General features: G+C 46.5%; 2 protein-coding genes across 5 annotated transcripts in view; one reads left to right on the top strand and one right to left on the bottom strand.

The window, feature by feature from the left end:
* Positions 1–343: 343 nt before the first annotated feature.
* Positions 344–14,066, top strand: Pla2g10 (phospholipase A2 group X). Its single transcript, XM_005082029.3, has 4 exons — positions 344–487; positions 3,132–3,282; positions 4,807–4,913; positions 13,517–14,066. Exons 1-4 carry the CDS (start codon positions 433–435, stop codon positions 13,657–13,659), a joined length of 456 nt encoding a protein of 151 aa, XP_005082086.1. The 5' UTR covers positions 344–432; the 3' UTR covers positions 13,660–14,066.
* Positions 14,067–21,075: 7,009 nt separating this feature from the next.
* Positions 21,076–24,290, bottom strand: part of Bfar (bifunctional apoptosis regulator) — a 35,207-nt gene continuing 31,992 nt past the window's right edge. For all 4 annotated transcript variants that reach the window (XM_005082030.4, XM_013121966.3, XM_013121967.3 and 1 more), the window contains one exon: positions 21,076–22,163. In XM_005082030.4, the coding sequence (XP_005082087.1) occupies positions 21,971–22,163 (193 nt within the window). In that variant the 3' untranslated portion in view covers positions 21,076–21,970. The remainder of the gene's footprint in view (positions 22,164–24,290) is intronic.

Genomic DNA, 24,290 nt, shown 5'->3' with positions numbered 1-24,290 from the left:
CAACCTCAGTTTCTCACTTCGTGGTGGTGGTATCGGGTGAGTAGACTGTAGAGTGTTAATTGCAACTGCCCCACAGGAGCATGACTGCTTGCATTGTAAAACACTAAATTAGCATTGCCGGTGGCCTTCAACATCAACACAGCATCTTTTACTCCACGGAGGTATCCCTGGACCTGACCCCCTTTTGGCCTTAGAACTCCGTTTGCTGTCTGGATCCCTTTTGGGGACCAAGCTGCAGAAGTCAGGGACAGACACTCTCCCGTGGCTCCAGGTGATGGACCACTCCTGTTTGACTCCGCCCCACGGAGAGAAGGTGCGGTAGGGGGCGGGGTTGGAGGTAAGGGTCCGCAGGAGCGGTGAATATATTAACCCTTCTGGTCAGTCCCGCGCCAGCCACTCTCCTATGTGTAGGCTACCTCTGTGCAAGCCAATATGCTGCTGCTGCTGCTACTGCTGCTGCTAGGGCCTGGACCCCAACTCATCGCAGGTGAGTGACCAGGGAGGGTGAGTGATGACCGGCTTCCTTCAGCCTGGGTCAGATTCCATACCTCCTCATTTTTTTCTCACCGCCAGCAACTCGACAACCCTTACAGTGCCAGAAGCTTTAAAATCCCCAGTCCTGTCTTCAGATGCCCCCCACATCCACCTTCCCAGACACTCAGGAGCCCTGTCTCTGATTCCTTCCAAGGCCCTCCACTCAGGCTTTCCATTCAGGAACTCAGTGGGTGTGGGATATCAGAGTCCTCCCTCCATAATCCACAATTGTTACTGTGGTCCTCTCCAGCAGCCTGGAGCTCCCAGCCCCGGGGCTTGAGCCCTCAGCACTGTCAATCACTTCTCTTGCCTATAGGGTCTGAGGTAAGACTTCCAGGCAGGACCCTGTGAGTGGAAGGATTAGGGACAGGAATTAGGCTCCTGGGGGTGGGGTTTCTCTTGGTAACCCCCTAGTCCTAGGTGGTGTACAGTAAGACAGACAGGCACAGAACCAGCCCTGGCCTTACCTGAGTACTCAGGTGCAGGTGTGAAGTTTCTGCTCCGGAACAAAATCACCCAGATGAACATCGCAGATGCCACAGCTGCTCCAAGCAGCACCACTGGGTAACACCGATCAGGACGACTCACACTGGGTGTACACCAGCATCGAGTCCTTGCGCTTGTACAATGCCCCATGGGTCCTGGCACTGCCAGTGGAAGCTGCCCACAGGTAGACAGAGCAAACAGACCTCAGCCTGACCTGCCCCACCTATGTTGGCACAAAGGGAGTGTTTTCTTTGGTTCCAAACACAGTGCTGCTGTCTGTTCCTGGCCTGGGCCCTTGATGGGCTGTTCCAGCCTCTGTGATAGCAGAGAGAGGTTGGGATGGAGTGGGGGGAGCTGTGCAGATGGTTTCAGGGTACCATGTTGGGAGTGGTTAGGTTAGGAGTGTCTCACCTGGGCTTGGTGGCTCCTGAGGTCAGCAGACCTTTCCTAGAAGCCTTTCTGTGTGCCAGGGTATTGAGAGCTATGTGAGTCAGAGACCTGTTCCGGATAAGCACCAAGCTAGAAGGGCACCCCAATGAGCAGGCAGCACTTATAGAATAAAGGCCACCTTTCCCACTTGTAGAAAGAGACTGTGGCGAGTTGGCTGAAGAGAAGGCAGGAGCGGTAGTGGCATCTGCTTGACTGGAGGGACAGCTGGGCTCTGGAGCGGTAGGAAGGCTTGGGGGGGTCAAGCTTTGGATCTCCACAGGGACTTGGGGTACAGTGGAGCTGAGAGCTTTACCCCAAATCCATGGGGACCACAGAAGCTCAAGGCAAGTGTGTGAGCTGTTGGAAGAGGGAAGGCTTATCATCCAGAAAGGAAAGTGTAGCCTAGGCTGGCCTCAAACTTCTATCTAGATGTGGCAAGGATAACGCTTACTTCTGAATCTTCCTGCCTCTACCTTGAAGTGCTGCGGATACAGGCAGAGGCTACCATGTCTTTTTTGTACGATGCTGGAGATGGAAGCCCAGTGTGTGTCTGGCAAGCACTCTACCGTCTGAGTTAGAGCCCCGGTTTCTCTAAATCAGTTTTCTTCTCTCCTGAGCCACCTTTAGAACCCCCTCCCAGCCTCGAGTGTGGCACTTGAAGGAAAACATGATTGGATTTAAGCTTATTGTGGTGTCATCAAACAGGTCATTCTGATGGGAACACGTTCTAAGTGACAGACGAAAGTCACAGCAGCCCAGGGCCAGGCTGTCTCACACCCTGGAGTGGGGGGAAGGAGATGGGGTGGCTGCAGTCACTCGGCAAACAGACTTGGGAGTTGGGTCCTGCTCTCTTGCCAGCGTCCCCCGGGCCTGCCGGTTGCAGTCCCCCTTCCTTGTTGTCACCACACACAGGTGAAAAACCACCAGCGGCGTCAGCTCCGGTGCTGTGGGCTGTGGGAGCGTGGAGGCCACCTTTCCCAGCTGGTCTCCTTTCTTGTCTTTTAAATGCAGGGTTTTGGTTACACCTGTTGAGCGCCACAGGCGCCAGAGGCCCACCAGGACCCGGAGAAATGGCCGGGAAGGAAGGAAGCTAACCTCGAGGTGAAAATAAAAGTGGATACATAGGGTCCTGAAGTCTTAGGGGAGAGTCGAGAGGCTCAGAGTCTAGGAACCCCCAGAGGAACCCTCCTTTGTGCAAGGGCGCTGCTCAGCTTCATCTCTTACGACAAACAAGCACCTAGCCCGAGAAATAGTTAACGCCCAGCTTATTGTCCGACTGCGTCTGAAGTTGATAGGGGGAGAGCCATGAGATTCAGGGCATTCCAGGGAAAGAGACCAGCCTGTGCAAAATCCAGGGGTGTGACCTCGTCTACACTACGGTCTACAACTCAATTTTCTACTCACACTGCCTTCAAGATCTGGATTGTAATCGAATTCGTGATGTACAGGGTGCCATGAATGTCTTGTCTAACTTAATTCTGGGAATCGATGCCACTTTATCCTGTACTATGCAAATGAGGAAATGAAAGCCCAGACAGATGGGTAATTTGTCCAAGGGCACACACCTAGACAGGGAGATCAAACCAGACAATTGAAACATCTAGATCCTTCACAGGCTAGTGCCCTCCACTGGGGATAGGGAAGCGCTGACCTTAAACCTATGACCTTTGTTTACCCCTCAGCAACCAGGAAGTCACATGTGTACAAGCGTGGGCTCCTGGAACTGGCAGGGACCTTGAATTGCGTTGGTCCTCGATCACCGATCGCCTATATGAACTATGGCTGTCACTGTGGCCTGGGTGGCCATGGAAAGCCACGTGATGCCATTGACTGGTGAGTGTACACTGGGGCCCAGAGTACAAGATCTCCCAACTTCTAGGACAACCAAGGCCTATGAGGAAAAACCCCAAACTCAAGTCGGGTTTGACCAGGAAGATCCTAGGACCTAGTATTACCCTACATATAGAGGGGTTCCTGGCTCAGTGGGGAGACATCTTGGTACCAGCTAACCTTTACCTTGGTTGTGGGCTGATGACATCGCCTAGTAATAACATGAAGCTGTCTAGACTATTGTACAGTTTGTGGATCTCTGAGAATCCTTTAAGAGTCCCATTTCAGAGATAAGGAAATCAAGCCACAGAACCATCAAATCATTTATTGGGCCAGCACAGAGCACGATGAGAGCCGAGTTCTTTCTGGGACATTCTATTCAGCATCATGACTCTGCTCAAAAAGCAGCTGCAGCATGGTGCTCGTTCCCACTTGATAATGAAGACCCTAGGGCTCCCAGAGACTCAGACAGCAGCCACAAAGCTAATGAAGCATGCAGTGGAGAAGTGGCTGACCCTCCCCTCTGGAGACAGAAACTCCTGGCCTGCCTCTAAACCTTGGGTGCATCTGATGACAGCTATGCATTCCTCCACTCTGATTCGTACACCGTCTTCACAGTTGTCTCTGCAATTCCCACTCCCAGGAAGCCTCCCCTGAAGCTTACCTGGGGCTGCCACTTCCTCTGGACTCCCAGAGTCCCTCTGGATACCCCACACCCCTTAGCACGCGCCACGTAGCTGATCTGCCTTCCCAAGGGCAGGGTTGCAGTTGACTGGTGGATCCTTACCCAAGTGTTGACAGGTACAGGGCAGGTGTGGGGGCTTTCAGGGAACTGTCCGACGATAAATGTTTACCGATGGTCTATTATATGGCAGGGTGACTGGTCCTGGGGTACACTGTGAGAAAAAGAAATGATAGGGTCCCCAGTTCCAGTCTTAGAGGACAAGTGGTATGAGGTTTATAGTGAGAACTCATAATCTGCTTAAATGAAGGGGAAATGGTTTTATGACAAGAGATATTCCTAGCCTGAGGGGAAAGAAGGAGGAATGACCACTTCTGGGTGGAATCTGATGCCTGGGGCCAGACCTAATGGCAAAGAAGGCCATTGGGTTGTCCAGGCAGAAGGTACAACCTGGACTCAGGAAGGACAGGAAGCTCAGGGTCACTTGGCTAAGGATTCACCAGTCAACTCCAACCCTGCCTTTGGGGAGGCAGATCAGCTATGTGAAGCGTGCTAAGGGATGTGGGGTATCCAGAGGGATTCTGGGAGTCCAGAGGAAGTGGCAGCTCCAGGTAAGCTTCAGGGGAGGCTTCCTGGGAGTGGGAATTGCAGGTGAGGGTAGGTCCAGGTATGGTCAAGGAGTAAGGCAGGTAGAATCCTCAGGATTGGTATTGTGAGGGACAGCATGTCCATCAGAGGACACTAGCTCCTTGAGGATCTTTGTTAGCCCAGCCGTGATCAGATAGGGAGGGCAATAGAGTTCCCTCTTTCATGCAGCTATTGACCTGCCGACTCTGCTAACCCAGGTGCTGCCATCGTCATGACTGCTGCTACTTTCACGCTCGGGAGGCTGGCTGCAGCCCCAAGATAGACCTCTACCCATGGAAATGCATCAACCACAGCGTCCAGTGTGGTGAGTGCCCCACGCCATGTACTGTGACTTCCCCAAGTGTCCCCTGGGCAAGATCCAAATGGTTGCTGTGCCCTCGTAGTAAGAGGTACTACTGCTTCCCATTCTCCATAGACCACCTGATAATATTACCTAAAGAGAGACCTCTCCCACATGATAATATTACCTAAGGAGAGACCTCTCACACATAATATTACCTAAGGAGAGACCTCTCCCACATGATAATATTACCTAAGGAGAGACTCTCACACATGACAGTATTACCTGAGGAGAGACTCTCACACATGACAGTATTACCTGAGGAGAGACCTTTCACACATGATAATATTACCTAAGGAGAGACTCTGACACATGACAGTGTTAAGGAGTGACCTTTCACACATGATAGTGTTACGTAAGGAGTGACTTTTCACACCAAGCCCCTGAAATACACATACACATATTTCTCCAGTGTCTGGACAAAAAGAAGGAGAGAAATGACACTAGGTGTAAATAACTGGGTAGACAAGCTCATGATGTATCCAAACTGTAGAATATGCTCCAACCTGCAGGAAGAACCACATATTTGAGAGCCTGTCTGAAACAACAATAACAGAGACAAAAGTCAAACAAAAAGAAACTTCAAGAAAAACTGTGAACCATAGAGCTGGTGAGACTATGCATTTGTCCTTTTCTTCTGAGCTGTTGAGGACATGGCTTCCCTGGCTAGGGCTCTGCTCCTGACGTAGCTCCCCCACCCGTGCTGAGGCTCCCCCTCTCCTGCCTCAGCCTGCCAACTGTTAGGGTTACATGCGCACTCCACCCAGGGAGAAGTGAGATGTTTGCCTTTAAGGCGCTGGGTAATCTGGAGTGTAGCTCAGGGTGGAGCACTTGTCCAGCTATGGGAGCCTGGGGTGCCAGCACTAGGGCTCAGTGGTGCCCTTCCATTTAGTTTTCTTTCAAATGAGTAATCTACAGCCTATGGGTAGGGGTAGAGGTGGGGCAGTGAGATTCGGTTGTCTGGATAGCTGCAAATCAAGCAGGCACCAGGCTTTTCCCCATTCTTTCTTTTTCTATTTTTGACAGTACTAGGGATTAGACCTGGGCCTCAAACATGCTGAACAAGCGCTCTCCATTGAGCCACACAGCCCCAATTCACTCATTCTCTCTCTCTCTCTCTCTCTCTCTCTCTCTCTCTCTCTCTCTCTCTCTCTCTCTCTCTCTCTCTCTCCTTCCTTCCTTCCTTTTTTTTTTTTCAAGACAGGGTTTCTCTATGTAGCCCTGGCTGTCCTAGAACTTACTCAGACTCACAGAGATCCGCCTGCCTCTGCCTCCCGAGTGCTGGGACTAAAGGTGCACATCACCACTGCCCGGCTACATTTGCTTTCTTTGTAATAATCATCGACATTATGTTTTCATGTGCTTCTTGGCTGCTTTGTATCATTCGGAGACGTGCTCATTTGAGGATTTCACACAGGTCTCAGACAGTCCATATGTCCAGAAGTAACAGGCTTGGCCCACCCAGCTCAAGCTGGACCATAGGATGATTTCAGGTGGTTAGATAAAAGCCAGCATTCTGCAAGAACTTGTGAAACAGCTTTTCTATCCACCAAAATCAGTCACTTCCCTTGCCTCTGACAAAAGGTACATAAACTTACGGTAGCTGTCAGCATATCAAACCCCGTGATAACAGTCCATAGTCACAAGTACCCATTAAACACCTCAGAGCCCCACCTGGCCCTTCGCACCTCTTCTCCTATCCTAAATGGCCGGCTCCAGCTTACAGGCTCCCTCCTAGCTGCTACTTTCCTCCTACATCCCGCCAATCTCTCTCCTTTTCCTTTCTTTGTTGAAGATTTATTTGTTATGTATACAGTGCTCTGCCTGCATGTACGCCGGCAGGCCAGAAGAGGGCACCAGATCTCATTAGAGATGGTTGTGAGTCACCATGTGGTTGCTGGGAATCTCTGGAAGTGCAGCCGGTGCTCTTAACCTCTGAGTCATCTCTCTCTAGCCCTCTCTCCTTTTCTATTTCTCCGTTCTCTACTGTTCTCCCTTTTGTTATCTCCATTTTTCTCCCCCACTCTCTCACCTTCATCGCAGATAGCTCTGGCTAAGTTAGTGTTTTGTTGATTGTTGTTTTTTTCTCTCTGTCTGGACTCTTATTCCAGATGCCTCTAGACATTCTGTTTCTGTTATCCACAACAAAAACCTTCTCCCAAATGGAGTGGCCATTTTGACAGTTTCCTCACTGAGCCTCTTGCATGCAACTTTCAATAGGATTGTCTTTTTGCTGGTTTTTTTTTTTAATGTCTCAAATTCTCAACCCTTCTTGCGACTGTAGCTTCTGTTCTGTGGATTGCCACCTTTTCATGATAACATCCTTGATACAAACATGTTTCATTTGTCTGACATCCTGGTCAGCTATTTTCTTGTTGCCCATGGACTTGATGCTTTAAGAATCCACTGAGAAACACAGCACAGCAAAGGTTTGCCTGTCTGTTTCCTTCTAAGAGTTTGAGATTGATGGCAGTGATGCCCTTTGAGTAGGGTAGGTCTGACTTCACTCTTTCCCATACTGTGATACAACTGTCTCAGCACTGTTTGCTGGAGAGGCATTCCTCCTCTCTTGGATAACACCAGCACCTTTGTTGGAAATCACATGACCCTGGATGGATGGGTGATGGCTGCATCACACTGAGCTGTTGACAACCTATCTGAGCTGCAGTTTCCTTCCCTGGAAAGTTCAGTGCTGCAAAAGTGAAAAGGAGTTCAGAATGTGCTCTCTGTGTGTGTGTGTGTGTGTGTGTGTGTGTGTGTGTGTGTGTGTCCTAACTAAAACCCCAGTTTCTAGAGACTGCTCTGGGGCAGAAAGGAACATCATGAGACAGTGGGTTTAATACTCACTGCTCTTTGCCCTGTGTCCAGAGAAGGAAGGCAGAGCTAGCTGTGTACAGTTGGGGTGGGCCAGAGGGCTCAGTGGGTAAAGGTGCTTGCTGCCAAGCCTGATGACCTGAGTTTGGCCCATGGCTTCCACATAGTAGCAGAATGAAAAACCAAAGTGTGCTCGATGAATCCACCCCCCCCAACTCATCCCCACTAAAGAAAATGATCCCTTCAAACACCAAATAAATAAATGTAAAATTAAACTTTAAAGATTTATATATTCATGTATACGAGTGCTCTACTTGCTCGTATGCCTACATGACAGAAGAGGGCATCAGATCCCACTATAGATGGTTGTGAGCCACCGTGTGGTTGCAGGGAATTGAACTCAGGACCTCTAGAAGAGCAGCCAAAGCTCTTAACCCCTGAGCCATCTCTCCAGCCTAAAATAATTGTTTTAAAGAGTAAAGTTGAATCATTATGGAAATGTTACATCCCTTTTTCCGTGCTTTGTACATGCAAGGCAAGCACTGTACTCCAACTGAGCTGTATCCTGTTCATTTTGTGTTGAAGAAACTGAAGGACGAAGTCCCTGAACTACTAGCACAGGCAAAGGTGTGAAGTACTATTTTGTGGGGAAATAGATCTTATAGGTTTCCTACTCTCCCCTTCAATTTTCATGTTCTCCTCAGTTACACCCATGGGGGAATGGTGTCCATGGAATGTTACCGCTATGTTTGGCTGTTGGAGTCTGTGTTTGTTTTCAAAGCTCTTTCCCTGAGCCACACAGAAAGATCCAAAGTGTCTGTTATGCATTTTCAACAAAAATATTCTGTTATTCCATTTAGAGATATTCTGAACATAGTTGTTTATTTAATTACAGATTTGGCCTATTTTTCCATTTATGGGCCTGACAAAGATATTTTAAAAATTTCAGCCTATAATAATATTTACTAGCAGGCTTTAATTAATTTATTTTTATTTATATATATATATATTTTTGGTTTTTCAAAACAGGGTTTTTCTGTGTAGTCTTGTCTGTCCTGGAACTCAATCTAGACCAGGCTGGCCTTGAACTCATAGAGACCCCGTGCCTTGACCTCTCCAGTGGTGGGATTAAAAGTGTGCACCACTACTGCCTAGCTCAAGCTTTAAGTCTAAACCATGGGAGCTGGTTTCCTTTTCCTTTATATATTATTTGTTTTTGTGATAATCATCTCATACCTTAGTGCAGGTTGACTGGCCTTGAACTTTCCAAACTTCTGAGTCTCTGGATTGCTGGGATTACAAGTGGTCACCAGTGGCCTTGTTCTTGAATTTTTATTCTTTCAGCAGAGAGATTTCCCTGGAGCTCAGGCCATAGAGCAATGAGCCTGTCTTACTGATGAAGGTCTTTCTTGCCCAGGGAGAAGACTTTGCCTAGGTTGGAATACTGGGTGACTCCTTCCCAGCTCTGTGACCTTGGCTAAGTAATTCTTTTGAGCCTCACTTTTCTAGTCAGTGAAATGGGAATAATAAAACATAGTTGTGGGCTGACCAGATGCCTTAGTGGTTAAATGTGTTGGCCACCAAACCTGACAAATTGGGTTTAATCCCCAGGACCCACATATTAAGAGAAAGAACTGATTTCTGTAAATTGTCTCCTGACCTCCGTAATCCCTCTGTGATACACATGCACAAACACACACAAAAAAATAAGTTAAAAATATAATAAAACAAATTTAAAAATGAGAAACTTTGAAAAAAACAGTTGTTATGTTTGTATGAGTACTGGAAATAACGTAGGATTCTAGTTTATTCTCTCAACTTTGTCCCTCCCTCTCTCTGTCCTGTGTGTATGAATGCACATGTCATAGTTTGTGTAGTCTGAGGACAACTTTCAGGAGTCACTTCTCTTCCACCATGTGGGTCATGGGGATCAAGCTCAGGGTGCCAGGCTTGGCAGCAAGCACCTCTACCCACAGAGCCTTCTCACTAGTCCCTGAATGCTTTTTTTTTTTTGTTTTTGTTTTTTTTTGTTTTTTCGAGACAGGGTTTCTCTGTGGTTTTGGAGGCTGTCCTGGAACTCACTTTGTAGACCAGGCTGGCCTCGAACTCACAGAGATCCGCCTGCCTCTCCCTCCCGAGTGCTGGGATTAAAGGCGTGTGCCACCAACGCCCAGCCCTGAATGCTTTTAAAAAAGAGAGAGATTTATTTTATTTGTATATATATATATATATAGGTGTTTTGCCTGCTTGTATTGCTGTGCCTGGTGCCCACAGAAGTCAGGAGAGGGCTTCAGATACTGAGACCACGTTAGGGACTGTTATGAGCTGGTGGGTGCTGGGAATTGAACTCAGGTCCCAGCCTTCTCTCTAACTCCCATATGAAAAAACTAAACAGGAGAAGCACTGTACCTACTGTAACATGGATGTAGTAAACCTTGAGAACATGAAGAGTGACAGTAACCAGGTGGTTCCGTGTGTATGAAGTAGTAAATCATTGCAGACTGAAGAGCTGTGGGATTACTCAGAGGATCAGAAGTGGGGAAGCGACCTCGGGCTGTTTAAAGTGTACAAAGTTTCTTTGGGGTGATAAAAATGTTGTAGAAGTAAATACTAACTTTGTGAATGTACTCAATTTAACTAATTTGTTTCAATAATTACTTACCACCTAATTAGTTAATAAGCTGTCTTTTTTTTTTCCTTTCTGTTTTTTGTTTTTTTGAGGCAGGGTTTCTCTGTAGCTTTGGAGCCTGTCCTGGAATTCATTCTGTAGACCAGGCTGGTCTCAAACTCACAAAGACCTGCCTGCCTCTGCTTCCCAAGTGCTGGAATTAAAGGCATGTGCCACTACAACCCGATTTATAAGTTTTTTTTCCATATGCATTGGTACTTTGCCTGTATGTATGTTTGTGTGAGGATGTTTGATCCCCTGGAACTGGAATTACAGACAGTTGTGAGCTGCCATGTAGGTGCTGGGAGTTGAACCCAGGTCTGCTGGAGAAACAGCCAGTGCTCTTAACCACTGATTTTTTTTTTTTAAGATTTATTTATTTAGCCAGCCAGTGGTGGCACATACCTTTAATCCCAGTAGTCGGGAGGCAGAGGCAGGAGGATCTCTGTTTGAGGCCAGTCTAGTCTACAAAGCTACACAGAGACTCCCTGTCTCGGTAGGAAAAAAAAAAAAAAGATTTATTTAGTACAGTGTTCTGTCTGCATGCATGGCCAGAAGAGGGCACCAGATCTCATTACAGATGGTTGTGAGCCACCATGTGATTACTGGGAATTGAACTCAGGCCTTCAGAAGAGTAGCCAGTGTTCTTAACCACTGACCTATCTCCTCAGTCAAGCTAACTGTCTTGATTAAAGTTACTACTGTTGCTATGATGAAATATTATCACCAAAGCAACTTGGGGAGGAAAGGGGTCATTTGACTTACATTTCCACATCACTTCATCACTGAAGGAAGCCAGGACCAGCACTAAAACAGGTCAAAAAACCTGGAGGCAGGAGCTGATGCAGAGGCCATGGAGGGGAGCTGTGTACTGGCTTGCTTCCCCTGGTTTGCTCAGCCTGCTTGCCTGCCTGCCTTCCTTCCTTCCTTCCTTCCTTCCTTCCTTCCTTCCTTCCTTCCTTCCTTCCTTCCTTCCTTCTTTCCTTCCTACCTTCCTTCCTTCCTTCCTTTTTTTTCTTTGTTTTTTTGGTGTGTGTTTTTGTTTTGTTTTCACAACAAGGTTCCAGGGCAGCCAGAACTGTTACATAGAGAAACCCTCTCTTGAAAACAAAATAAAACAGGGAAAGGTCAGATGGAAGCAACACAAAAACAGCAGAGCAAGCACCTTTTTTTTTTTTTGACAGTGTCTCTATGCAACCCTAACTTTCCTGGAACTCACCCTGTAGACCAGGCTGGTCTTGAACTCACATAGATCAACCTGCCTCTGCCTCCCAAGTGCTGGGATTAAAGATGTGAGCCACCACACTGTATAAACACAAACGTCTGTGGGTTTTTTGTTTGTTTTTGTTTTTGTTTTGTGTTTGTCTAGCCTTGGCGGCACAAGGTGTCCTGCTGTGAGCTTGGTAACTCTTTCCCAGAACCTTGCTATTTACAGCCCACTTGGCCTCTCTGGCATGACCCCCTCTTGTCTGCAGCTTTCTGCTGTGGATAGTGCACGGTCCTGTCATCTCCAACATCCTTTCTTCTCCACGGCCGCTTCCTTGCATCTTCACAAATGACCTTCAGGGCCGATTATAGTGCTGATGGCCCTACCCCACCCTGTCTGACTTCCTGACTTTCTTTTGAAATCCAAGTAGATGTCTTCATGACTCTCTAACTCTTAAATTTTCCATGCATGCAAAACCAGCATCATGGGTGACGCCAAGGTCTTGCTTGAACAGTTATAGTCTCTCCCTGGCCCACACAGCAGCCTTTCAGTTCCTGGCAAGTAAAACATGGGACAACACATCCCAGGTATCTGTGGCTCCGTGGTTTTGTTGGAGTGGGTGTGGCCTTGTTGGGGGAAGTGTGTCAATGCGGAGACGGGCTTTGAGGTCTCAAATGTGTTCAAGCTACTGCCCAGTGTCTCACTATGTAGCTAAGGATGGCCTTCAATTCCTGATCCTCTGGTCTTTGCTCCACTTTCCACATGCTGGAATTACAGGTGTGCTTTACCATGTCTTGTTATGTGCATAATGAAATGCACGGGAAGTGAGGCATGGTGGTACACACCTGTAATCCCAGGACTTGGGAAGCTGAGGCAGAAAGATTGCTTTGAATTTGAGGTCAGCTTCGGCTACATAGTGAGTTTGAAGTCAATCGGGCTTCAAATTTGTTAGGTAGTCAAGGTCACCTTGACTTTCAGATCCTGCCTCCACCTTTCTTTTTTTTTTTTTTTTTTTTTTTTTTTGGTTTTTCGAGACAGGGTTTCTCTGTATTGTTTTGGAGGCTGTCCTGGAACTAGCTCTTGTAGACCAGGCTGGCCTAGAACTCACAGAGATCCGCCTGCCTCTGCCTCCCGAGTGCTGGGATTAAAGGCGTGCGCCACCAACGCCCGGCCCTGCCTCCACCTTTCAAGTGTTGGGATCACATGAGTGTGCCACCATGTCAGTTTTGGTGCTGGAGATAGAACCTAGAGTTATGCTTCATGCTGCCAGTTTGGTTTTTCGAGACAGGGTTTCTCTGCATTGTTTTGGAGGCTGTCCTGGAACTCGTTCTGTAGACCAGGCTGGTTTCAAACTCAGAGATCTGCCTGCCTCTGCCTCCCGAGTGCTGGGATTAAGGGCGTGCACCACCAGCAATGATCTCATTCTATTTACTTACTTTTGACTTTTTTTGGTGGTGGCAGGAACAGAATCTAGCTAGGGCTTCATTCATGCTAGGCCAGTACTTGCCCTCAGCAGTGCTCCTGACATAAAGGTTAGACAAGGTCACAGGTTAAGACAAGAAATGCAAACCTAGGCCTGATAGTTGCCAGGCACCCAGTCTTACCTGAATGGATTCCTAAGTGACACAGGGTAGTATTGACAAAGAAGAGAAGCCAGGAGTTCGTCCATTTGACAAGCCAAGTTACTTTCTTGGGTAGAGCTGGCTGTCATTGCTGCCTCTTGGAGTGGTCTTATCCATGGAAGGTTATTGGAAAGCTATCAAGTATCACATAAGTGCAAATTATGACCTGTTCTGGCTCCAGACTTACTGACATCCCTGGCATTTATTCTGTGTCTGTACGTCTCTGCTCTAACCTCAGTTTCCCTACTTCTTCCAGGGCCCGCAGAGAACAAATGCCAAGAACTCCTGTGCCAGTGTGATAAGGAGCTTGCAGAATGCCTCGTAGGGACAGAGTACCACCTGAAATACCTCTTCTACCCCTCGGTTTTATGTGAAACGGACTCACCCGAGTGCCACTGATAGGCTGGTCTTGAGATGTCCCTTTGCCCATGGAGATGAAGTTCGCTTTCAGCGATAAACAACAGAGTTCAGTCTCTGCGGGAGGTAGTATAGGCCAAGCCATAAAGCCTCGTGTTTGCTTTCTCCCTCCACCCAGGAACTCGGGGCCTGTGAGCCTGTGGAGTTGTTAGTCTGATGAAAGCTCAGAGTCCTGGGCCTGCTTTCTACAACTACTACTGTGTTGGGCTGGTACCAGCTCTGAGGCACAACTGTTACGAAAGTGTGCTATCTTCTGACCTGCTGCTCATGGCTAGTGGTCAACTGGGGATGAGCTCCTGTTTGTAGGCTTGACTGTGGTAATAAGATGGCCACATGATACAACTAAGAACTGTTCCTGTAATAAAATTATCCCCTACCTTTCTCTGTCATTAATAAGTAAAATTTATTTCCTGAAAGCTGGGTGTGATGACATACACCTGCAGTATTCTACCAGGAGACTGGGGCTGAAAGGTCACCTGAGCCCAGGAATTTGACACCCACTTGGGTAGGACAGAAGACCTTGTTTCTAAAAGAAAGAGAAAACTGTTTCCTGGGCTGATAACACAACTGTGAGTTAAAGCGTCTGTGTTGCATGCTTGAGATCCTGAGTTTGATTTCCAACATCTCAAGAAAAAATGAAAAGAAAAGAAAATGTAGAGCAATCAATGAGCACTAAAAAGTGAAAACACAGGCCAAAAGAATGACTCCATGGTTAAGAGCGCTTTCTGCTCTTCCAGAGGACCTGAATTCGCTTCTCAGAATGCATGCTATTTAGTGCAACTGTTTTGACTCTGGCTCCAGAGAATCTGACATCAGGCAACTGCCTTCATGCACATTCACACACACTCACACACACACACACCACAATTAAACCTTTTTTTTTTTTTGAGACAGGGTTTCTCTGTATTGTTTTGGAGCCTGTCCTGGAAATCACTCAGTAGACCAGGCTTGGTCTTGAACTCACAGAGATCCACCTGCCTCTGCCTCTCGAGTGTTGGGATTAAAGGCGTGCGCCACCACCACCCAACGTCACAGAGATCCACCTGCCTTTGCCTCCCAAGTGCTGGGATTAAAGGCATCTGCCACCACTGCCCAGTGCATTCCAAAGCTTTGGGATGCTTTGTCTTTAAAAAGGGTTTAATTGTGACGTCGGGATCCACCTTTCATGAAGGTAAATGTATAGTGGAGGAAAGGAAAAAAAAACAACTTTTTGGGAATGATTGGATGCTACTCTGAATTAACCCTGATTCTGGAAGATTCCAAGAAACATTGTGACCCTACAGTTACAGTAGGTGTTTATGGAGTTCAGATGATAAACAGTTTTGGCTGAAGTCTGACTCACAGTAGGGTCAGTGGGTTCCCAAACTCATCCTGTGGTTATTTCCCCAGTCCCAGGATGTATAATTGGGATAGATATAAATTGGCAGAATTCCCACACTGTTCCCTGACCTGTGGAGTGAGGGCTGTTACGGTTGGAAAGGCCAGTGGAAGGCGCTGGAGTTGCCTCTATTAGAGAAAATAGCGAATCAAAGACAGTATCACTTCCATGAAAGGGTTACAAAATTAAGCTGGTTGTGGTAGCGGTGATCCCAGCACTCCAGAGACAGAGGTAGGTGTTATGTCTGAGAGTTTGAAGTCAGCTTGGTCTACAAAGTGAGTTCCAGGAAAGCCACACAGAGAAACCTTGTCTTGAAAAATAAAACAAAAGAATTATGAAACTCAGTGCCACCATGAAGGACTTGAAAGATGCAGGGGTCGAAGTTCCCACCGTGTCTCCCTTTAACTCTCCTCTGTGGCCGGTGCAGAAGACAGATGGGTCATGAAGCGTGACAGTTGACTACTGAAACTCAGCCAAGTAGTGACTCCAGTTACAGCTGCTGTAGCAGATGTGGTGTCCTTCCTTGAGTAGATCAACACATCTGGTACATACTGATGCATTTTTCTGTGTATCTGTCCATAAGGACCACCAAAGGGAATTTGCTTTCATTGACAAGGCCAGCACTTTACCTTTACAGTTTTACCTCAAGAATGCATTGACTCTCCAGCCCTGTGTCATAACTATGAATAATCTTATGCTGATTGGGCCAAGTGAACAGGAGATAGCAACCACTTTGAACTCACTGGTAACTCATATGTGTATCAGAGGATGGGGGAATAAATCCAACCAAACTTCAAGGGCCTTCTACTCAGTGCAATTCTTAGGAGTCCCGTGGTGTGGGGCCTGCAGACGTATTCCTTCTAAGGTGAAGGATAAGTCACTGCACCTAGCCGCTCCCACCACCAAGAAAGAAGCACAACATTTAGTGGGCCTATCTGGATTCTGGAGACAGCACATTCCTCCCTTGGCTGTGTTACTCCTGCTCGTATACCAAGTGACTAGGAAAGCTGCTAGCTTTGCATGGGGCCTGGAACAGGAGAGGGCTCTTTAACAGGTCCAGGCTGCTGTGCAGGCTGCTCTACCACTTGGACCACATGATCCAGCAGACTTGATGTTACTCAAGGTGTTAGTAGCAGATAAGGATGCTATTTGGAGCCTTTGCAGACAATTATTCTCCCTTTGAAAGACAGCCCTCGGCCTTACTGGAAATTGAACGTTTGACAATGGGTCACCAAGTTACCACGTGATCTGAACTGCCTGTCCATCATAAGCTGGGTGTTATCTGACCCAGCCAGTCATAAAGTGGAATGTGCACACCAGCAATCTATTATCAAATGGAAGTGGTATACATGTGATTGGGACCGAGTAGGTCTTAAAAGCACAAGTAAGAGGTTAGGTGGTGGTGGCGCATGTCTTTAATCCCAGCACTCAAGAAGCAGAGACAGAGACAGGAAGATCTCTGTGGGTTTGAGGCCAGCCTGGTCTACAAAGAGAGTTCCAGGACAGCCAGGGCTATTACAGAGAAATCCTAACACACCCTGTCTCAAAAAGTAAAAACAAAATAAAACAAAACAAAAAGGCACAATCAAGTTACATGAAGAAGTTACCCATTTAAATGCCTATGGTTTTGTCTTCTGTTAATATGCTGTTTGTTGCCAAGCGTGCATCTACAGCCTCAGGGGGTATGATGATTGGGTGATTGAGAAGACAAGACCAGGGCCTGGTTTACTGATGGTTCCGCATGTTATGCAGGCACCACCCAGAGGTGGACATCTTTACAACCCCTTTCTGGGAAGCCCTGAAAGATACTGGTGTAGGGAAATCTTCAGTGTGCAAAACGTCAGGCAGTACACATGGCCATACAGTTTTTTGGTAGGAAAAATGGTCAGATGTGTGACTGTTCACAGATTCATGGGCTGCAGACAATGGACTGGCTGAGATGGTCAGGGACTTGGAAAGAACATGATTGAAAAATTGGTGAGAAAGACTCCTGGGGAAGAAATATGTGGATCGATCTCTCCAAAGGGCAAAGGATGTGAAGATACTTGTGTTCCATGTAAATGCTCATCAAAAGATGATTTCAATAGAGGAGTTCAGTAGCAAAGTAGATAAGATGACTTGCTCTGTGGACAGTCAGCCTCTTTTCCTAGCCATTGTAGTCAATGCCCAGTGGGCCCATAAACAAAGTGGCCTTGGTGGCAAAGATCAGGGTTATACTGAGCTCAATAACAGGAACTCACCAACGCTGACATGGCTACAGCTACTCAGTGTCAGATCCCATATAAGGCACCATTCCCAAGGTGACTAGCCAGCAACCTGGTAGCAGGTTGATTGACTACATTGGACCACTTCTTCAGTAGAAAGGACAATGCTTTGTCCTTACTGGAGTAGATATTTATTCTGGTTATGGATTTGCCTTTCCTACACATACCACTTCTGTCAAAACCCCTGCCTGTGGACTTACAGAATGCCTTATCCATTGTCAGAAGATTCCATATAGTATTGCTTCTGACCAAGGAACTCACTTCACAGAAAGACAGTTACAACCGTGGGTTCACGATCTGCTAACCTTACTATGTTCCCCACCATCCTGGAGCAGCTGGCCTGATGAAAAGATGGGATGGCCTTTGGAAGACACAGTAATAGCACCATGCAGGAGGCAGAAGCCTGGAAGGTTGGGGCAGGGTTTTCCACTAGGTGGAACATTTTTTGAACCACTGTCCCATATATTGTATGCTTTCTCCCATAGCCAGGATCCACAAGAATCAGGGGGTAGGAAAGGGAATAGTTTCATTCACTATCACCCCTATTGACTCACTAGGAGAATTTTTGCTTCCTGTTCCCATGATCTAAGTTCTGTTGGTTCCAGAGGGGGGTAGTGCTCCTAGAGCCACAACCAACATTTCATTGAGCTGGAAACTCAGACTTCTCTCTGAGTTTGGGCTTCTAATGCTCCTAAACCAACAGGCTAAGAAAGGATAACAGTGTTAAGAAAGGTGATTGATGCAGATTACCATGAGGAAAGTAGATTGCTTGCCTACAATGGAGGTAAGAAAGATAATGCCTGGCGTGTAGGAGACCTTCTAGGGTGCCTTTTGGTGCTACCATGTCCTATAATGAAAGTCAACAGGAAACTACAACAGCCTAATTCAGGAAGCCTAATTCAGGCGACAAAGGGTATAGACCTGTCAAGGATGAAGGTATGAGTCACTCCTCCAGGAAAAGAGCCAAGACTTGGTGAAGTTCTTGCCAGGGGTGCAGGAAACGTAGTAGAGGAAGGTGGTTATAAATGCCAGCTAAGGCTATGTGACCAGTTACAGGAATGAGGATTATAGTTGACATGAGTGTTGCTGTTTTATTTTGTTAAGAATGCATTTGTACAAATGTTCATGTTTTCTCGCCTCGATTTCTTTATGTAATATAACATCAATTAAGAGAATATGAATGGTTATCCTATTTAAGTTTGAGATACTGAAAGGATGTCCCTCAAGGGACACTGCCACCTCTTCTGTACTTATGTGTGTGTGATGGCACGAATGAGTTATGTTGGCATAATTATGACTGGTTAAATACATAATGCATGAGCCGGGCGTTGGTGGCGCACGCCTTTAATCCCAGCACTCGGGAGGCAGAGGCAGGTGGATCTCTGTGAGTTCGAGACCAGCCTGGTCTACAGAACGAGTTCCAGGACAGCCTCCAAAGCCACAGAGAAACCCTGTCTCGAAAAACCAAAAAAAAAAAAAATACATAATGCATTTGTCAATTGTATGTGGAAGTTATGTTTAGGTGTCATTATGACCTCTTACTGTTTTCATTTGTTAACTAATCATGCCCTAAGGACATATGATTATGTGTCAAATTAACAAGGGGTAGATTTATGATGGCTATTCTTGGTAGTCTCCTAGAACTAAAAAAATGGAAGACATAACTATGAGGAATTTTTGCTTAATTTGAAATAAGTACATCCACTTCTAATCCAGATCTTTGAGGTAGGAAGACACCTCAAAGGTGACACCCCATGGGATCTTGAGGTGGGAAGACACACCTTTAATCTGGGTCTTCCCTTCTGCTGGAGATTTTGCCTGCCTGCCCTCCACTTGCTAACAAGTCTGTTCCTTCACTGGCATTACAGCCTATTTCTTTAGGATTCCAGCTCACCCAGTTGGACTGAACAACTACTGGATTCTTGGACTTTCCATTCATAGCCAGTCATTGTTAGATTAGCTGGACGACCACCTGTATACCATTCTAATAAATCCCCTTTATATATGTATGGTGTGTTTGTGTGTGTGTGTACACAGTGCTTTTCTAGTTTTAGAAGATACAGTTGAGCCCCTCCCTGATGATGAGATTGGCGACTACCTTAATTGCCATCCTAGAACCTTTATCCAGTGACTGATCGAAGCAGAAGTAGATACCCACAGCTAAACAATGAATTGAACTCTTGGAACCCAGTGACAGAGAGGAAGGAGTGATGAGCAAAGGGGTCAAGACCAGGCTGGTGAAACCCACAAAGACAGCTGACTGGACAAGGGGGAGCTCTTGAACCCCAGACTGATGGCTGAGAGGCCAGCAGGGGACTGATCCAGACTCCCTGAATGTAGTGTCAGTGAGGAGGCCTCAGCAATCTCTAGGTCCTTGGGTAGTAGATCAGTGTTTACCATGGCGTTAATGAACTTTGGGAGTCCACTCCACATGGAAGGATGCTCTCTCAGCCTGGACACATGGGGAAGAGCCTAGGTCCTGCCCTGGATGAAATGACAGAGTCTGGAGATCCCCTGTGGAGGACCTCACCTTCCCTGAGGAATGGTGTGGGGATTGGGTGCTGGGCTGGTGAAGGGGCAAGGGAGGAGGGGTGGGAGAGGGAGCTGGGATTGACATGTGAAGCAAGCATGTTTCTAATTTAAATAAAAATATATTGGATTAACATTTTAATATTAAACAGTAAAATATTACATAAAAAAAGATGCAGTTGAGACTATACCCTATTATTTTCAGTCTTTTCTATATTAAATTAACGCTTCTTGAAAAGCAATTTTAGGCTGGGGATGTGGCTCAGTGGCAGAGTACTTGCCTAACCACAAATAAAGCCCAGAGTTCCATCTCTATCACTGCCAACTTTTGGATACCAGAGGCATCTCCTAATTCTGTCAACTGTTTCTCAGGATCTGTGTAAAGAAATTCCCCCTTTGGGCTAGGGGATATGGCTAAGTTAGTAGAGTACCTGCCTTAATGCATAAGACCCAGAGTTCTATCACTACCACCATATAGACCTGGGTGTGATTGCATGTATCTGTAATCCCAGAATTGGAGAGATCCAAGGATGAGAAGCTTAAAATCATCTTGGGCTATCTAACCAGTTTAAGGCAAGCCTGTTCTATATAAGGCTCAGATTTGCAGAGGTCTGAATGTTTCACATGAACACCTCCCTTTTTATGCCCCCAAGCCTTCCTGGAAGGGTAGGAAAATTCAAGGATTAGAGCAAACCTGCAGTCCACTCTAATGGAAATTAGAGCAGCTACCCATCTGGTTGCTCTAGGCCACATCTCCTCTTCCCAGAGAGGACCTGGGCATTACTCATCTTTGAGGTGTGGTGTTGGTGCAGGTGGGGTCAGTGTGGAAGGTCACAGATGGGAATGGGATACAGGGAGGCTGGTTATTTGTGGTCTAACTTGGGTACCATTGAATCTAGGACAGTCACTACCAGTACAATAACCATTGTTATCCAACCCCTACTTCATCATGGAAAGGAAAGCAGGAAGCAATCTCCAGGGTTATGTCCAGGAATGCACAAACACTACAGTGTGTGCCTGAACCACAGAGCCACTGTCTCATGCAGACAAAAAACCATGGAGCCCCGGGACTCCATGAGAAAACTGGGAAAGAACATTTTTCCTTCTTTGGAGAGATCACTAAGCTGCATCCTGGCTCAACAATCCACTCAATGTAATTAGTTGTAACACATAGAGCAACGTAGGGTTCCTTTGTATTTCCTCAGCAATCAGATTCCTCTACAGAGGTTTTATTTGTATAAAAATCTTTAATTTTTATTTCAAGTAATTTTTCCAAACTTTCAAATGCAAAGTTTAAGTGAAATCTTAAATGGTTAATGAATTACACACACCCCCCACACACGCACTCTCTCTCTCTTTGGATGTAAGCTTGTTTCCACAAGGCCAAGGCTAATGAGCTCACTCTATATCTGCTGTGTCCACACTGGCAAGAAATAAAGGTCACCCTTCAGCTCACTCCATACTTATGATGGCAGCACTTGGCATAATTATACCTGCTGCTATACTCCAGAACAGGACAATAAAGATTATACATTACACAGTGTGAGAGCAGCTTATATATTGTTTCCTTGAATAGATTATACTGGATTTATCCTGCAGACTACATTTTCAAAGCGAAAACCCTGAGCAGTGGTCTCAGTCACCTGACTGGCTAGGCCTGATGGGAATCTCACTCAGCTCCCTGCTCACAGGAAGGAGAGCTGAATTTCCAATAACTGCAACAGGAAAAAAGACAGCTAGCCATCTTCACTCAGCTGGAAGCTTTCTCTGCTTTACCTGAAACCTACCAACTACTCAATAGGAAATGCGATTGAATTCTGGGTTTTCCTATGTATTTTGTGTACACAACAATCTATGCCTATGACCAAACCCTATCCTTGTTTTCCTGAACTTGACCCATAGGTTGGGACTGACCCCAATAAGCCCGTCAGTCCATGAGGTTAAGGCTACTGACCATGGTGGCCTTTGTTGTTGTTGTTTTGAGACAGGGGACCTGGTTGAAGCCCTGACACATAGAAGCAGCACCTTGCTTTACCAGGGGTAGAAATGAGTTGCTTGCCTCCTTGAATGCAACAGTTTGGACATCAGAAGACTCACAGGCTCTCCTGGACCTTGCTGCTGGTCATAACACTTGGGTTTCCAGTCGCCTGACTTCTTTGACCACCAGATCAATGTTAATAATTGGGTTGAAGTACAGAGCCCAGTAAAACAAACAGTTGCAGACAAACTGAGGGATGAGTGGCCAGAACATGGCCATGAACAGCCCCTGCGTAGACACTTTCCAAAAATGGCTCCACATCCTCTGGGGCACTGTCCTGAAAAGAAAAGAAGAGTGGTGGGGGTGGGCTTGGATATGCTGGGCAGTGAGGATCCGCCCCACAGCTGGGGAAGCACCCGCTGCACTAGTCTCCAGCACATGTTCCCTACGGATGTCCTCTGAGCACACTGGTGTCTCTACTCTATCTGCTTTATGGCGCTTTTTTTTTTTTTTTCTGAGACAAAGTCTAATAGAGCTCAGCCTGGGCTCAAACCTGCTATGTAGCTGAGGATGACCTTGAACTTCTCATCTTTCTGCCTTTGCCTCCTGAGGGCTGGCATCTTCAGGCATGTACCACCAATATCCTGTGCTGGGGATGAAATATAGCAGGGATAAAGCACAAGTATGGAGATGCGCATTCTCTAAATGAATAACCGACACGAGAGACTCCTAAAACTATTTACAAGGCCAGGGATCCTGTGGGAGATGGGACACCAATATGAAACTATGTGGTGGCCTGTCTGCCTGTAAGTGTCTCCCTGAAACAGCTTGAACTGCTTTGGAGGTGCCTGCTTCGTCTGTCTGGGCAGTGTGAGCACGTACTCTATGACTGGTAGATTTCCAGTCCTTCCCTCCCACACTGGTCCCATGTGGTCTGACGTGGCCACGAAAGTGCAGCACACTCCTGCAGTGTGACACGTCTGGGTGGGCACATGACTCAAGCTGGACTAATCGGAGTCAAGGCTTGTTTCAAGTATGATGGGAAGAGAAGCGTCTGCTTTTCCTGGCATTGCTAGGCAAGCTTTGGGGTAGCCATAGCCATGAGGGCAACAAGAGCTGAGTAGCACTGGGAAGGGCAGCCTGCAGTCAAGGTGGTCCTGAGCCAGGCAACCCCGAGGACAGTATTTGGGTCTCTGGTCCCAAACATGCTTTCTACTCTGGGTGGGCATTTCCTTTGTAGTAAGTTCAATGAGGTAGGTTCCTGCCACTTGCCACCAAGAGATCTATTCAAATCCTACTTTAATCCAGGGAAGTTATTACTGTCCCAAGTACAGGCAAAGCAGAATTAGAACACTACAAAATTCCTTGATGACTCCTCTCTGGCCTTTACTATACAGCTCCTTTCTACAAATTACCTGCTTTTCCTCCACTTATCCCTCAATTATTAAAATCCTTTAAACATTCCCTCAGAGATTATCTGGTTTGTTATTAAATATGAGATATGGAAATCAGTTATGGGAGTATGTGCTTATTATACTAGTACTTGGTAGGCAGAGGCAGGTTTGTTAAGCACACCTTTAATCCCAGCCCTTGGGGACAGAGGCAGACAGATCTTTGGGACCTTGGTCTACATAATGAGTTCCAGGCTAGACAGAGCTAGCTACAAAGGAGGACCCTGTCTCTAAATAAATAAATAAACACATAAAAATGAAAACCTAAAAACTAAACAAAACAAAACCAATGAACACAAAGGGCCAGGCACAATAGTGTATGCTTATATTCCCCACTACTCAGAACCCTGAGGCAGGACATAATCAGGTCGAGGCAATAGCAAAACCCTGGGCTAACTAGTTTTTTGTCAATTTGGTACAATTGAGAAAATGTCTTTTTAAGATTGGCCTGTTGGGGGCTGGAGAGATGGCTCAACAGTTAAGAGTACTGACTGCTCTTCCCGAGGACAGGGGTTCAATTCCCAGCACCTGAGTGAATCCCCAGCACCCACATGGCAGCTACCAACTGTCTGTAACTCTAAGATCATGAACATATATGCAGACAAACGCCAATTCACATAAGATTAATTAATTAAAGAAAAATCAACTTGTGAGGAAGGGACTTATTTCAGCTTACTGTGTGTAGTCCACTATCCAGGGAAGTCAGCGTAGGAAATAAAGCAGAGGCCATGGAGGAGTGCTGCTTACTGGTTTGCTCCTCACAGCTATGCAGCTGGCTTTCCTATAGCACCCAGGACCACCTGCCCAGGAATGGCATGGCCGACATAATCCTTAACCAAGAAAATGCACCGCAGGCTTGTATACAGGCCCATCTGTTTTAATTACTTAATTTTATGTGTGCTGGTGTTTAAGACAGACCCCATCTCTAACAAAATAAAATAAAGAAACCAAAGAAAATCAGGAACAAAAGCAATGCAGTCTGTCTCCTAGACACAAGTAACTTTCTTATTTGC

Source organism: Mesocricetus auratus, unplaced genomic scaffold (genome assembly GCF_017639785.1).
Source record: "Mesocricetus auratus isolate SY011 unplaced genomic scaffold, BCM_Maur_2.0 Super-Scaffold_100024, whole genome shotgun sequence".
Taxonomy (NCBI): domain Eukaryota; kingdom Metazoa; phylum Chordata; class Mammalia; order Rodentia; family Cricetidae; genus Mesocricetus; species Mesocricetus auratus.
Note: the sequence above shows the minus strand (reverse complement) of the source record. Positions and strands in the feature narration are given on the sequence as shown.

Coding starts and splice junctions, on each gene's coding strand:
- Pla2g10 (XM_005082029.3), top strand. CDS start 433: ATGCTGCTGCTGCTGCTACTGCTGCTGCTAGGGCCTGGACCCCAACTC. Junction 488..3,131: donor TGGACCCCAACTCATCGCAG/GTGAGTGACCAG, acceptor TTTACCCCTCAG/CAACCAGGAAGTCACATGTG. Junction 4,914..13,516: donor CAACCACAGCGTCCAGTGTG/GTGAGTGCCCCA, acceptor TACTTCTTCCAG/GGCCCGCAGAGAACAAATGC.